The 17034-nt window shown below is 40.3% G+C and overlaps 1 protein-coding gene across 1 annotated transcript in view; it reads right to left on the reverse strand.

Annotated features, from left to right (window-relative positions):
- The window catches only part of OPN3 (opsin 3), a 46705-nt gene that overhangs the window by 4028 nt on the left and 25643 nt on the right, over nucleotides 1–17034 (reverse strand). The window contains exons 2-3 of the mRNA XM_039464205.2: nucleotides 7640–7959; nucleotides 1071–1322 (exon numbers count right to left, since the gene is read on the reverse strand). Coding sequence (XP_039320139.1) covers nucleotides 1071–1322; nucleotides 7640–7959 — 572 coding nt within the window. The remainder of the gene's footprint in view (nucleotides 1–1070; nucleotides 1323–7639; nucleotides 7960–17034) is intronic.

The raw sequence follows: 17034 nt of genomic DNA on the forward strand, positions 1-17034 counted from the left end.
AATTCCAATGGAGTAATGAAGCATTATCTTTAACTTTTAAATTCTCTGAAACTTAGAGGGCTCAGCTTTATATTAATCATTCTGTGGGCTCTCCTAGCAATGACTCACAGCCATCAAGTTGGAACCTTTCAACTACAGAAACAGATAAGAAAGTTGCTCTTCTTTTTGAGGCAGGGTCTTGCTCTGTCACACAGGTTGGAGTGCAGTGGTGCAATCATGGCTCACTGCAGCCTTGACCTCCTGGGCTCAAGAGGTCCCCTCACCTCAGGCTCCTGAGTAGCTGGGACTACAGACACATGCCACTATGCCCAGCTAATTTTTTTTTTTTTTTGAGAGAGGGGCATCTTACTATGTTACCCAGGTTGGTCTTGAACTCTTAGCTCAAGCAATTCTTCTGCCTCAGCATCCCAAAGTGCTGGGATTACTGGTGTGAGCCACCACACCCGGCCCAGGAAGTTTCCTGAACCAAATTAATTTAGGCTGGATATTTGCTGTGTCATGTGAATAATAACCCAGGCCAACTGCTACAAGTATCTATAACCCCAAGTGAGGAGTTATAAGCACTGGATTTGGGGATTTGAGCAAACTAGGCTCAAATCCTGGCACCAATATTTCCTGGATTAGGCAAGTTATTGAACTTCTCTGAACCTATTCATAACCCATAAATAAAACAAGAAATAATATTAGTGCCTCTTTTGTGGAGTTTTGTAAACTTGCTTGTAACTTGTTTGTAACTTGCTTGGTACGGTAAGAATTTTAAATGTATTATTAACATTGTAGCTGTTATTACTAGGGCATAAGATATCTTCTGATGAATTAAATATTAATTTTAATGGAATTTTATTAATTTTAATAGAACAAGTGTGAATATCTATGGGTAGTTCTTAGAATTGTTATTATTTTGTTTGGAAATAGTCTACATTTCTCCTTGATCCCTTTACATTCCTATAAAATTCTTGATTTGGTCTTTTTTTAAATTCGAAGCAGCTCTGAATCACCTCTATAAAAGTATCATGCAGTTTCCAACTCTATATCCAGGGTGAAAACCATCAGTTAATTGTAAAGCTTACCTTTCTGATCATGAAGACATAAATCACTGGATTATATACAGTGTTCGATTTAGCAAAGAGATAGGAAACAATAGATATTGTTGGAGTGACCAGGTGACCGTGCCCATTAACCACCAAGAAGCAGATGACGATATAAGGCATCCAACAAACCAGGAAGGTGAATATCATTAAAAAACACATTTTGGCCAGTTTCTTTTCATATTTTAAAATCTTGATCACTTGAATTGTCTGAAGATCTTCCACACAACGAAGCTACAGAAAGGAGAAAGAAAGGTTAAGTCTTTAAAAAATCAAAGAATGGTTTTCTTTTGGTGTTTTTATAGCAGATATTCAGAGACCATTCTTGGCCCGATCTAAATGGAAAGAGAGCTGAATGGGACCTTGGGAGGCTGACTTCTGATTCGAGATTTGTCACTGAGTCCAGCCTCAACCTTGTGGGGCCTCAGTGTCCCCACGTACAACACGTAGTGGTTGAACTACATAGCCTCTTACATCCTTCAGTAGTTTTAAATGTTCTCTAATTTACTTAGAATAAAATGAATTATTTTGCCTAGATCTTGAAGCCTTTAAAAGATAGCCTGAAAGAGTTAAGAGTTACAATGAAATGTAACCAATTTCCCCATGATCCTGTGTTAATCCTTAAGTTCTCAAATCAGACTGCATACCCATGTCATCTCAGGAGTTCTGCAAGATGAAGCCTGCAGCTGGTCTTGATGAGAACGTAATCCCCAAATGAATTCCTACTGGAAACCAGGTTTTCAATTCACTGCTAATGACTATAAAGTAGAACTTCAGGAGGAATTTGTTTGTGATTGGTTTCAGCAGGGGCTCACTTGCAAAGAATAGCACTTGGTTAAACTCCAGAAGCCTCCTTCCTCTAAAATCGGCCTCTCTGCTCCCAGTTTGTTCCCATTAAAAGTATGGAGGAGTAATAATGTACAGTCTGAAAGTTCTTTGAGTTTCTTGAATATAAGTTTCTTTTTGCTATTTCTCCTATTATTATTACAAGTGCATTATAATAATACACAGGCAAAGAATATTGCTGCACACCAAAAATATGTTCCTAAATAAAAATAGTTATCTCTGAACATTGTAATAAGTTACATGAATTTTACTACGAAAATACAAATACTTCACATATTGATTTTTTTAAAGTAGTTGGCGTACTGTTGATACTTAGTATTGATTACTTCATGCTGGGAAATTTACTGCATTTCAATGAACTCTAAGTGTACCTTTAGTTCTTTCCAAAGAAATCATTTAGAACATGTGCTTAGAGTATTTAGAAATATATTTTAATTAAAATTCCTAAATTGCCAATATCCAAAATTACACTTAAGAAAGTATATTCTTAACAAAATCATGCATTCAGATTGACAAAGAATAGAGAGAAATAGAAAAAAATTTAAGTGGTTGATGTTTTTTAGGCTGGAGAGAATATGTGTGGGGAAGAGTGGGTATTAAATTACTGGTACTAGGTTAGTGCAAAAGTAACTGTGCTTTTTGCCATTAAAGGTAAACCTTTGAAAGTAACCTTATTTAAACGTAAACAATATTCCTTTACCAGTACGCCAATTACTTAAAAAACAATATATAAAGTATTTGTACTTTTGTAGTAAAATTAGTATGACTTATTACAATGTTCAGAGATAACTATTTTTATTTAGGAAGATATTTCTGGTGTGCAGAAAGGCAAATAATTTACCTTTAAATAAGGTTACCTTTAAACATTTACCTTTAATGGCAAAAACCATAATTACTTTTGCACCAACCTAATACTACTATTATGTGTGTACAATTCATTTAAAAATACACATTTTGGCCGGGCACGGTGGCTCAAGCCTGTAATCCCAGCACTTTGGGAGGCCGAGGCGGGTGGATCACAAGGTCAAGAGATCGAGACCATCCTGGTCAACATGGTGAAACCACTTCTCTACTAAAAATACAAAAAATTAGCTGGGCATGGTGGCGTGTGCCTGTAATCCCAGCTACTCAGGAGGCTGAGGCGGGAGAATTGCCTGAACCCAGGAGGCGGAGGTTGCGGTGAGCCGAGATCGCGCCATTGCACTCCAGCCTGGGTAACAAGAGCGAAACTCCGTCTCAAAAAAAAAAAAAAAATACACATTTTATTAAATGTGATAGAATATTATTCTATCTTCAAAACATCACTTTGGGGAAGCCTCCCTAGAGTTTATAGGAAGGCTGCGGGGTTTTGATAAAACCTCTAGATTTGGACTTAGAAGATCTAAGCTCATATCCCAGATTCGCCACTTTCGCTCTGTGATATTGAGCAAGTCAGTAACCCCCGTAAGAGCAAAGAAGAAAGGAGGTCAAAACAAGAACCCCTGTTAGAATTAACAGAACTTGAGTTCCATTTTCACACGTATGACTTTGTGGGGTTGTTTTTGAGGTTAAATACTTATTTATATTTGAACTAGATATGAAACTAACATACTCGTATGCATATATGTCCATTTATGATACTATAGGATATTTGGAATTGTCGTTATGGACTCTTCAGAGTTTCAATGAACAGGTGACATAACCACATCTCTGTTATTGCCACCAACCTCCAGTATATAGATCCAATGGTTTTATCTGTGCCATTTTCTGGGCAAGTCAGTCTTTATACCCTCTCACCATTTATCAAGGCACAGCTCTCATTTACCCATATTGGAATTACATGCATTCTAGAGAAGTTAAATAAATGTTGGCCTATATTTCCCCAGTTCCTTTTTGGCATAAGGAGAAGATCTTGACGAATGTTTTAGATTATTTGGGTTTATATATGTGAAGTTATTCATGATTATTTTTTACTTATCTCTATCAGGCCTCTTTGTTTCATTACTCTCTATTCCTTCATTCTGCTCATTAAATATTTTCCAAATAAAAAACTCTATTTCATGTCTCACCCTCTTTATTCAATCATTTGAGGATAGTTTTCAAAATTGCTATGGATAAAGCAAGGGCAGACTCACAAATGTGTCTTAAAGAATGAACCACCTAAAACAAATTCTTCAGAATTATCTGTTAAAATGTTCTCTGGCTATATAAATGGCTGATGCCTAGTGCTCATTAATCCAAGACAGCTGTAGATTTTCAAAGAATTTCACTGTGAATCTTCATTCTCAATTGAGTAGCTATATCTCCATCGTTGTTACGACGCACCCCTCTCTGAATAAGGAAATGGAGGCAAACTACTTGCAGTGAGCTCTCTGTTTACGTAGGTAGTAGCAAATTACCTAAATTACCAGTGCTACCCAAATTAAAGTAGCACTTTAGATCATGCAATCTAAAGTTAAATCTCTTCACCCTTTCACCCCTTCTCCTGTCTTCCCTTTTCTATGCCCTCTGCTTGTAACTCATTCCAAAAATAGTCGCTGATCACCTGCTACATGCAGACACTGTTCCAGCTACAGGTGGAAAAATACGTAAGACCCAGTCTCTGCTCCTGAGGAATTCGCTGTTTGGTGAGGGTGATGCACACAGAGCAGGTACAAGCTGTGGGGGAGGTAAGCAGGGAGGATGAGGTAGGTAGTACGCAGGATGGGTAACCGGTTCTGAAGGTGGCTTAGAACAGGAAAATCCTGCTGTTAGCCTTGTGAGGGAAGGAGGAATCAGTCAAGTAAGGGGGAGAGACAGAATGTTCCAGAGAAAGGAAGTGTGCTAAAACAAGAGGCTAAATAACAAGTCCGTTTCTGAAAACAAGAAATATAACCATTGGCTGGAACCTGAGGTGGCAAGAGGAGGGGAATGTCGAGAAATGAGGCTGGACAAATAGACAGGAGAGGCTACACGGAATCTGCTGGCTACATCCAGGGGCTTTATTTTTAATCATAAAGACAGTGGAACTTCTGAAGACAATACTTGAGAACAATTACTCTGGTGGCAATGTGCAAAGAATGGATTAGAGGAAAGCAAGAATTCTTTAAAGGAGAACTAAGGCTTTTTTGAATAGAGTATGCGGCAGTAAGAGAGGGAAAAATGAATATACTGAAAAATATAGGCCGGGCAGAGTGGCTCACACCTATAATCCCAGCACTTTGGGAGGCCAAGGTGGGTGGATCACCTGAGGTCGGGAGTTTGAAACCAGCCTGGCCAACATGGTGAAACCCCATCTCTACTAAAAGTATTTTTTGAATTAGCTGGGTGTGGCACCTGTAATCCCAGCTACTCAGGAGGCTGAGGCAGGAGAATCGCTTGAAGCTGGGAGGTGGAGGTTGCAGTGAGCTGATATTGTGCCATTGCACTCCAACCTGGGCAACAAGAGTGAAACAAGAAGACAGAAGAAAGAAAGAAGGAAGGAAGGAAGGAAAGAAGGAAGGAAGGAAGAAAGAAAGAGAGAAAGAAAGGAGGGAAGGGAGAAAGAGGAAAGAAGAAAGGAAGGAAGGAAGGGAGGGAGGGAGGAAGGAAGGAAGGAGGGAAGATTTAAGTGACATGGATAAGAGTTGATCAATAGTTGGCTGTTGCGGGAAACACAGGTGACGCGTAGTCAAAGATTACTCCCTAATTTCTGGTCTTGGTAGCTAGGAATGATGACTATTGAATGAGAACGCAAACGGAGGGGTAGAGAATTTTAGGGAAAATATGACAAATTCATCTTTACATTTGTTAAATTTGATCAGTCTGTGGACCATCCAATTACAGGTATTCAATAGGCAATTGACTACAAGGATCTGCTGGCGGCCAGAAGAGAGACCTGAACTGGAAATAGAGATGTGAAAGTTATCAGGCGTGTGTCAGAAGGAGAAATTCTGGGAGTACGAAAGGCCACCCAAGGCCGGTGTATAGCATGGGACAAGAGCTGAACACAGGATGCGGGGGAGCCCAAAGGAAGAGAAGCCCCTGGAAGAGATAAGAAGATGGGACCAGAGAGTCAGCAACAAAGACAGCAGAGAAAGGGGCCCTAGAATCAAAGGCAGGAGAACATCACAAGAAAGTAGAAGTTGTCAATAGTCTCGAACACTGAAGGTGCTAGAAAGGAATAAAACTGCCCATGGGATGACATATGTGGGAGCTCTTCAGTGACCTTAAATGAGAGCTGTATGTTTCGCAGTGCAGTAGAGGAAAAAGTCACCGGTTTGCCTTAAGTTGAGGAATAAATGCTAGAAAAACTTACTAAACTACGAACTCTCTGAACTACAACAGAAATTTATTTCTCACAGTTTTGGAGGCTGGGCAGTCCCAGATCAAGTACCTGGCAAGGTAGTTATCATTCTGAGGCCTCTTCTCTTGGCCGTTATCTCACTTTGCGTTTCTGTGATCTCTTCTTTATGAACATGTGGGAAGACATAGAGAGAGAGAGAGAGAGAGAGAGAGCACTCTGGTGTGTGTGTGTGTGTGTGTGTGTGATAGAGTCTTGCTCCGTAACATAGGCTGGGGTGCTGTGGCATAATCTCAGCTCACTGTAACCTCTGCCTCCCGGGTTCAAGCCATTCCCTGCCTCAGCCTCCTGAGTGGCCAGGATTAGGGACACTTGCCACCACACCTGGTTAATTTTTGTATTTTTAGTAGAGATGGGGTTTCACCATCTTGGCCAGGCTGGTCTTGAACTCCTGACCTTATGATCCACCCACCTCAGCCTCCCAAAGTGCTGGGATTACAGTCATGAGCCACCATGCCAGGCCGTGTCTCTTCTTATAAGGACACTAATCCCCTAATCTCATCAGACCAGAGCCCCATCCTCATGACCTCCTCTGACTCTAATTACCTTCCAAGGCCCCATCCCCAAATACTGTCACATTGGTGGTGAGAGCTTCTACATAGGAATCTGAGAAAGTCACAGACATTCCGTCTATAACAGTAAGAAACTGGCACATTTTATATGCTCAGTAAATATTGGGTAAATGAATACTTACTGAGAATGTGGCACCGAGAGTCACCAATGGTTCTTTGAGTTAGCAGTGATAAAAAGGAGAAAAATAAAGTGACAGCTAGAGGGAGCTGAGAGTAGATTTTACATATATACATATGTAGTTAGAGGGGTTTGACCAAGTGAGCAGAGACTAGAGCTGTGACGGAAGCAGAGAACAGAGTTGGAGGAGTCCATGAATGAGGAAGGAGAATGGGAAATCAACCCTGCTCCACACTTGGTTTGAGTTCAAACTAGCAAGTTCTTGTTGGCACCCAACATGAAATGGTTTGTTGTCAGTTCTTAACCTTTATGACCCTGGTGTGATTGCCAAACAAAACATCTGTGCTGTTCTTCAGTCAAATGCATGTGACCTTTGAATAAATACAGTTATAGGAAGTGTGGAATTCCCTTTTTGAAATTCTTAAATTTTAAGAGTATTGGATAATGTAGGGCTTTTTAGTTGCTGATTTTGTCAGAAGATTTTTCCTTCTTTCTTTTGGCTGAGAGAGAGATATAGAGAGAGTGCGTGCTATTCCTCATTGATCTTTCCAGAGAGTGACTCACAGCGTAAAATTCGACCAAATGGGAAGTCCCCTAGAACTGCCCCACCTCTGGGCAACTACTGATGACACAGGAAGACTATCATTATTTTCCACACAAAATTTTCTACCCTGGATGTGGTTTGGGAGGGGGGAATCTGTAGTCTTCAACTCACCATTCGAATGGAATACAGAATATGGCCATAGCAATGGGCTATGACACCCAGGGGCACCACCAGGCAGCCAAGAAATAAGAAAAGCACAAAGGAGGAATCGTTGGCATCCTTGGATTTCCAGTCCACAGTGCAGCCTAGTCCATGTACGTCCAGGATGTACCTGTTCCAGCCCAGGAGAGGCGCTCCTGCCCATGCCAGTGAGTAGAGCCAGATGTAGGTAATGGCCCTCCAGGCCCAGGAAAAATTGATCACTCTGGCATGGACCACGCGAATGTAACGTTCATAGGCCAGCACAGTTAGGGTGGCAATGGAAACAATCCCTGCAAGAAGAGAAAGTGGAAAAGTATAGCATGGTGCAGGGGAAACCAGACATAAGAGAGGTGATACATTCTCCACTGGAAATGCCTTACAGAGTATTTGAGACTCATAGAGTGCTCTAAAAGCCAAGATTAATAATGTCTCATAGTCCCCTGGAATTCTATTGAAAACATATTACCCATTAAAGAAAACATAGAAGACCAGTGAGTGGCTCACGCCTGTAATTCTAACACTTTGGGAGGCTGAGGTTGGAGGACTACTTGAGCCTGGGAGTTCCAGACCAACCAGGACAACATGGCAAGCCCTGTCTTTACCAAAAATACAAAAATGAGCCAGATGTGGTGCCACGAGCCCGTGGTCCCAGCTACTTGGGAGGCTGAGGTGGGCGGGTCGCTTGAGTCCAAGGATGTCAAGGTTGCAGTGAGCTGAGATCATGCCACTGCACTCCAGCCTGGGCAGTAGAGCCAGACTTTGTCTCAAAAATAAATAAAAATAAAAATAAAAAAATAGAAGAGAAAAAAGAAAAGAAAACATAAAATAGCAAATGCCATGTCGATTGTAGTAGAACAAAAATGGAAAGCCCTAAGTCAGCCCACCTCAAAGATGCCCCTATTGTATTAAACTTTCTCCTGAAGAGAAATCCCAGAACAAGTAAGGAAGAGTCTCTACAGCCAGTGTCTCTTGGTTTTACCTTCTCTTGGTGTCTCTGACTCCGCTGTCAGAGATAAAGTCAAAGGGGCTTGCAAATGTTCAAACTGAATGAAGTCACAGTAAAATGATACAGAGGACTGCCCTAACCTGCCGGCTACCAGCAGATGTCAGCATACAAACTGTTCACATGCAAGAATTGCTGACAAGGGTCAGGGGAGTCTTCTGGGCTTCCGTGATCTATCAGTAAAAAAATCTACTTTAATAACACTGTTTGTATATTTATCTGTTTATCTGTCATTCTTCAAAGACTAATCACTTAACAAGCACCTGCTATGTGCCAGGCACTATGCTGTGGATGTCCAAGGCTGACTAAGAGGCAGAACTCTGGATGTCTGAAGGGAATGTATTGACAATGACAGGGAACTCTGGATGTCAATACATTGACAATGTATTGACAATGACAATCAGCATGCAATGTGTGAATGCCACAGTTGTGACACAGTGGATTGGAGCCACAGAAAGGGAAGCATTTGTGCAGAAGTCAGGAGAAGCACATTCCAGGAAGAATGAAGAAATATGTACTGGAGCATGGAGATGTAAAAGGACATGAAGGGATCTATAAACGATGATCCAAAGATGCCAGGGCTCAGAGGAGATGGGAAGGGAAATTCAGAGCGAGCCACACTGACAAAGGCTTTTAATTTCTAGATAAAGTTTGTGTTATTTTCTATTTATTTACTTTTAATCTTTTTGAGAAGGAGTCTCACTCTATCACCCAGGCTGGAGTGCAGTGATACAGTCTTGGCTCACTGCAACCTCTGCCTCCCGGGTTCAAGTGATTCTCCTACCTCAGCCTCCTGAGTAGCCGGGACTACAGGTGTGTACCACCACACCCAGCTAATTTTGGTACATTTAATAAAGACAGGATTTCACCATGTTGATCAGGATGGTCTCGACCTCTTGACCTCTTAATCCACTTACCTTGGACCCCCAAAGTGCTGGGATTACAGGTGTGAGCTACCGCACCTGTTGTCTTCTTTGTTTGTTTGTTTTGCTATGAAAATGCTTTATTAGGCAAAACTGCATACTATAAAAATGCTTTGGAATGCAACAGGAGGAGATGAAAAGACACAAAGAAGTGCGTAGTGACACATGGCTATCAGAACACACTAAGGAATGTACACTGCTCCCCACCTTTACCTTGAAAAGAAAGCTTCTAGGCTAGCTCCTCCCCAGCACACTGTTATTTTAAATGGTTTTTGTTTTTTAACCTTTTCCTTTATGAAATAGTAAACTATAAATCTGTTACTCTTTTGTCCTTTCCCACAATTAATTTTCCCTTTTCCTCCTCCTCCTTTTTCTTCTGAAAGTATGCTCATTCTAGCAGTAGTAGAGAATTAAAAACATGATTGGGAGCCATGGAAACTAGTTTGAAGGCCATTGTAACAGCAGGCAAGATACGATGGGACCTCAACTAGGGTGACATTAAAAGGCATGAACAATGAAGTCTGGATTCCAGAAACATTTAGCAACTGGTATCAACAGAATCTGTGTGCTTATTGAGTGTGAGGAGTTAGGGAAGAGAGGAGTTAAAAATAACTTGGAGTTTTTTGACCGGGTGCGGTGGCTCACGCCTGTAATCCCAGTACTTTGAGAGGCTGAAGCAGGTGTATCACCGGAAGTCAGGAGTTCAAGACCAGTGTGGCCAACATGGCGAAACCCTGTCTCTACTAAAAATATGAAAAATTAGCTGGGCATGGTGGCAGGAGTCTGTAATCTCAGCTACTTGGGAGGCTGAGGCAGGAGAATCACCTGAACCAGGAAGGTGGAGGTTGCAGTGAGCTGAGATCACGCCATTGCATCCTAGCCTGGGCGACAAGAGTGAAACTGTCTCAATAATAATAATAATAATAATAATAATAATAATAAAATAACTTGGAGGTTTCTAACCTGCCTAAGGAGTAGCAAGTGATTACATGAACTGAAGTAAAAACTACAAGGTGTATGAACAGATGTGGGGAAGACAATAAATACGAACTTCCTAGGGCATAAATATTTTTGAAAGAATGGCTGCAGAGAGAATGAAGGAAAAGCAGCTCAAATGAAGAATGAAAATAAGGCTGGTCTCCTGAGAAAGAGGGGAGAAAAGGGCGTGGGCGGCAAACAGGTTAAGAGGCCTGGAGCCAAGTCCTGGCTCCCCATGAAATAGCTCTGTAACTTTCAGCAAACCAAACAATCTCTTAGACCTTTTTCTTTTCATAAAATTGAAAATCCCGTCATATTTTAACATTTTGTGATTCACAATTCTGTAAGCATGAAATAAAGAGGCCCTGGACTCAGAAAGCAATTGGCATAACATAGTTAATATTCATTTCTCCCATGATGGGTTTTTTTTTGTGGAAGTTGGAGGGTGGGGAGCAGTATCATACCCAGTGTCTGACATGCATGGCATCCAATAAATTTTCATTGAATAAATAAGTGAATGTTTACTAAATACTCAAGTGATCAGAAGAAGATTGGGTTTTGGAATAGAGTGGAAGAAAATACTTCAGAAAGTAATGATATAAGGCTAAGCATGGCTGCTCACACCTGTAATCCCAACAGTTTGGGAGGCTGAGGCAGGCAGACCATCTGAGGTCAGGAGTTCAAGACCAGCCTGGCCAACATGGTGAAAACCCATCTCTACTAAAAATACAAAAATTAGATAGGCATGGTGGCGTGTGCCTGTAATCTGTTACTTGGAGGCCGAGGCAGGAAATTTGCCTGAACCTGGGAGGCGGAGGTTGCAGTGAGCCGAGACTGCACCACTGCACTCCAGCCTGGGCAACAAGAGCGAAACTCTGTCTCAAAAAAAAAAAAAAAAAAAAAAAAGAAAGAAAGAAAAAGAAAAAGTAATGCTATAATAGCAAATAATGGATTTAAATTCAAATCACAGTAGTGATGATTGGGACAATGAAAGGATCCATTATTTGCTATTAAAATTTTATCTAAAAAGTATTATCTTTTCTTTACCTGATTGTATTCCTAGAAAAAAAATCTACAAACCTAATAATAGCTCACTGATGTTGAGCCCTATCAACTGAAATAAAAACTACACGGTATACGAGTAGATATGAAGAAGACAAATTCTCCTTCAAATGGTGCATCCATTTCCGCTAACGCTGAAAAGCAAAGGAAATGACACGTGCTGCAAACTGGGTGCCGGTTATACACCAGGTTCTATGATCATCACTCTACATATGGTAAACACTCTTCTGGAAAGAAGGTCTGTGTCTCCAAGGGTTAAGAAATTAATTGATGCCTCCAGTTTTGAGAACACAAGACTTACTCCAAATCCCGTAATTTTGCCTTAATACCACCTGCTGCCACTAGAGGGTGACTTCCACCTCCCCACAAATTCTGCCAGTGGTGTCTGTGCCTTCACCGCAAAGCTGCAGATTCATCAGGTATTTGCCTATCACTGTGCTGAGTAGGGCTTTGGGAGAAACCAAAGACACGTTGTCCCTATTCTCAAGAAGACTGCAATACTGTATTTTTATATCACAAACAACATTAGAGAACAATGCAAGATGATACGTGATCATGTGTAAAAGTTACGATGCAAAAACAAACCAGAGAAAGTAAAATCCCAGTGGACTTGTGGCTTCATTAAGAGATAAAGCTTAAGTTGGGTCATAAAGGGTGGAATAGGTGTTAAGGAACAGAAAGGAATGAAATGGGCATTTCTAGCTGAAAGAGCCTCCTTGAATTATTGCAAGAGTGCCTTGGACTCTGGGCATGAAGCCAGGATCAAGTGGTGGGAAGGTCAGTCACTACAGGGGATGGCACAAAGCTGATCTGCCTTTCGTGGCTGCCCATGGTCCACAGCAGGGATCCTTCTTCTTTTTCTTACATTTTCCCTAGTAAAATTTTGAAAAACCATGTATGCCACCATATTTAAAGTGTGACATCTACATTTTTTGTCTTAAGTTTAAAGAATTGTGTAATATAAACATTTCAAAATCGGAACCACTGGAAAGGGCTTATGTACCCCCAGAGGTTTTGAAGACAGCAGTCTGTAAAGTCAGATCTCGATGGCATATCATTAGGGTTTGCCTAAGCTTGCTGCATCAGGATACACACCATGCCCAGGCTACAAACTGCCCACCATGTTCTCGCAGAGCTGGCAGCTTTGATACTGCCATTCCTTCTGCCTGAATTGCTGCCAAGATCTCACAGTCTGGAGAAGACAGATGTGTAAACAAACAATTACAGGAATGTGATAAGAGTTAAACAAAGCTGCGTCAGAGAGCTGGAGAATGCAATGGAGGAAGTACTTATCTCTGCCTGGGGAAATATTGGGGAAGGTTTTAAGGGAAAGCAATATTTCAATTAATGAATGGGAAATTTTTATCAAGTTGACAAGTGTGAGGATATTTCAAGGCCAAGGATATAGTGTGTATAAAAGCACAGAAGTGAAAATGATGTATGTAAATGTCTACTCTGTGCATCAGTTTGAGTTACATAGTTCTTTGTGATATACCTTAATGATTATACACTCATTTGCAGTATTTATCAACAAATATGTATCATACACATACAGTGTGCCAGGCACTGTGCTAGGCAATAAGAAAAAAGACAAAGTATAAACAGAGAAGTAAATTATAAAACAATGTGATAAATTCAATAATAGAGAAATGTGTTTGAGGCCAAAAGTCCTGTATTCAATTCCAGTTTTCTCCGTATTACCTAATGAATAAGTCGTCTGACTTTAGATCAATTTTTTTTTCAAATAATTACCACGTGACCTTGGTAAAATGAATTAACATCCCAGAATCTCAATTTGCTCACCAGTAAAATAGGGAAAATAGTACCAAAATGCTGTCTCACCGTGTGGGTGTAGGGGTGTATGTATTAAATGAGAATATAAATATGTTTAGTAAAGTGGTCATGCATAAGGTGTTATATTACTGAATGGTTGAATATCCGAGAGCAAAACTGATTTAAGTAGTAGAAAGAGGGCAGAAGGCACAGGAGCGGACAGAGCTCTGGAGCTTAATTAATACAAGGTGTGTCTATCAACGTACAACTACCCAAGAATAAAGTTGTTTTCTCGCTTTGGCCACTAGATGGCCACATTGAATAGCTTATTTATAGTTGAAGTATCTAGACTGGAGTAAGCAAGTTCACACTAAACACAAGTGTGTGCTTCAAAAAAGGCCATGACTCAGACCTGTCGACCCTTACCTGTTAGATAAAAAGGGGGTAGAAGGAGAAGCTCTGTGTATAGTGGGAGGAGGAATACCCCACTTCCTCACAGAAAGTCTCCTACCCTCGAGATTTTCTGTGAGAAGCAGGTACCACCTAAGTGAGTCTTAAAGATTAAGTACACTTTAACCAGGGCAATAAAAAAAGGATGATGGGGAATAGGCAGCCAATCCTCTTACCCTATTCCATGAAGAGAAAACAGCTTATGTAAACACATGGAGACCGAACAGAGCTTGCACCATTTAGGTGCCTGCAAATAATTCAAAATGGTAGGAGAGAGTTCTAAATAAAGAATGAAAGACTAAGGACTCTCCCAAGAAAGCCCTTAAATGCCATGCGTGGGGTTTGGAATGTGTCCTGAGGACTCTGAGGAGCCATTAAGCTGTTTGGTTCACTTCCATCACTGCACAGTTCTAGAGAATTTTATTTTCTTTTGATTTTGCTTTGGAGATTTTCCTTATGGGAAGCTCCCTTGGGCTGTCATGAGGAAAAAGGATTGTGGGGCACGACAAGATTGGTTCTAGGGAAACCTAGTGGAGAAATACAGTTACTGTGATAAAGCATGAAACAGATGCAGTGGCATTAGGGAAGGAGGGACGAGGAAGGTCCATGTATTTAAGGAAGTTTATCTTGGTTGGTTGTGGGAATGAATGAAGAAGAATCAAAAGAGAGTCTTGTGTTACTGGTTTGTTATAGTTAATAATTGACGTTGCGCTGACTTAGAAAAGAAATGAGAGAGAAGTAAATTTGGAAGGGAAGATGAGTAGGGGATAACTTACATCATCAGATTCTCTGGGTCATTTTGAACACTATCTGGATGGACTGTTTCAAATTCTCTACCTATAAAATGGGGCAACTGTAAATACCTGTCTTGTAGTCTTGGGAGTTGGCTGGGTGGATGAGCACACAGTAAAATCTTCCAAGCTAAGTGGGGGCACCGTTTCTCAAATTAATGAAAACTCCAATTTTGTTCACTCAAAAACATATTCATTTGTAGAAATTTTAAAAGATGCAGTTTAACTTTTTGTTCACAGACAGTAATGGAAACAAAACCATGTGAAGATTGCTTAATAAAGGTGCTACTTTACTAAGGAGCAGTCTATATGAAACCATCCCTAGAAGCTTTATAAAATTAGGGAAGAAGGGACAAGGGGAATGTAAAATAAATGTTTAGTAAAGTGGTAATACATAAGGTATTATTATTATTATTATTATAAGCCTGCAGTACATTCAGTAGGGACTGTCAGCTTGTTCTCTGACCTGCTTCCTAATAGCTGTTTGCCTCTTGTTCCACAATCATGTAGGCCCTGTGACAAAATTATAGTTCCCCTTAACTGCTCTATAGATAACAGCTTGAACATTATATAATGTTAAGTTTTCCATCTGAGATATTCTTTCATCCTATGTACCAGTGAAACTACTGACATCAGCTTGTCTGAAGGATCCCACGAGAAGCTGACTCACGAAAGAACGCAGTTTCCACATCCTGGTGTTTTCATCCCCTGTATCCCAACCAATCAATGATCCCAATTTCCCATCCCCTTTCTCCTCATGGTCCCCTTAAAAATCCCAGCCCACAACTCCTCAGGGAGATGTATTTGAGGGTCTCCTCCCATGTCCTTGCTCAGCACCCTGCAATCATTAAACTCTTTCACTGCTGCAAACTCTGATGTCAGTAAAACTGGCTGAGGAGTTTTACTGCTACCATGTAGCAGGCGTACCACCCTGTTGGTCCTAGAATATCTACTCATATTTGAATAATATTAAATAAAACCAGCATATTTAATATGCCCGGAAAAAATTGTTCTTTTAAGCAGTAACCAATTCTTCTTTGAAATCTTGTTTATATTACTTATTTGTTGAGAAAGTTTCTCTCCTTTTTATTAATTAACAATAGTAATTTCAGCCCACTAACACTTACAGGAGAATACTTACTACGAGTCAGGGACTGTTCTAAGCAGTTTACCAGTGTTATCTCATTTAATCTTCATAACAACTCTGTGAGACATGTAGAAATTATAACTACCATTACCATTTTACAGATGAAGAAACTGAGGTAAAAATGATGTAGTCATTTGCCAAGGTCACAAGCTAATAAATAAGAGAGGCAAGACTCAAATCACACAGTCTACTTCCAGCATCCATGCTATGTTATTTTTGTTTTCTAACTCTTGAGAATTATCAAAAAACTTATATTAGTGATGTAGTCTCTACAGAAATATTTAATCCATTATCTGCTACATATGTGCTGTCCTTCGACAGCAGAAGAGGTCATTTTTTAAAACTCAATATTCTTAAATTGAAGAATTTTAGAGAAAATGAAAGAAGACTACCTTTATTTGAATAATATTTCTCAGCTGTTGGAATGAGTGATTTCCATTTGACCAATAAAAGCAGTTTGCTAGAACAACCAAAGTGATGACTGGTTTTTATTACACATGTTTTTAGGAATTTACTAGACTCTGTTAAATTTTTCGTGTTCAATAGTCTTCATGTTTAGTGCACAATGACTCAGTTCCAAAGAAAACCCAGCACAACATCAAAGTTAAAACCCTTTCAATGTGTTAAAAAATTATGATTTCGGGCCAGGCACTGTGGTTCATGCCTGTAATCCCAGCACTTTGGGAGGCCAAGGCAGGCAGATCACCTGAGGTCAGGAGTTCAAGAGCAGCCTAGCCAACATGGTGAAACCCCATCTCTACTAAAAATAGAAAAATTAGCCAGGTGTGGTGGCACACACTTGTAGTCCCAGCTACTTGAGAGGCAGAGGCAGGAGATTCACTGGAACCCAGGAGGTAGAGGTTGCAGTGAGCTGAGATTGCGCCACTGCACTCCAGCCTGGGCGACAGAGTGACTCTGTCTCAAAAAAAAAAAAAAAAAAAAAAAATATATATATATATATATATATATGATTTCGGGTAATCAACTTAAATAGAAATTTATTTTTGACCATTGTATGTCTTAGCCACCAAATGCTTGTAGTGCATTTAAAACTGAGTCTCCCTTAATAGAAGGCCAATTAACCACCAGAAGAGAGTGACTAAATGAGTCAGGCCACATGTTGTGGTCTGTGGCCAGCTGCTTGTAGTTTAAAATGCTGCACTATTTTTTCCATTGTGCTCACTCATGCTATCCTTCACTGGTATTTCACATGCATTGCACCTTTTTTCTATTAAATT

The sequence above is a fragment of the Saimiri boliviensis genome, chromosome 14 (genome assembly GCF_048565385.1).
Source record: "Saimiri boliviensis isolate mSaiBol1 chromosome 14, mSaiBol1.pri, whole genome shotgun sequence".
NCBI lineage: Eukaryota > Metazoa > Chordata > Mammalia > Primates > Cebidae > Saimiri > Saimiri boliviensis.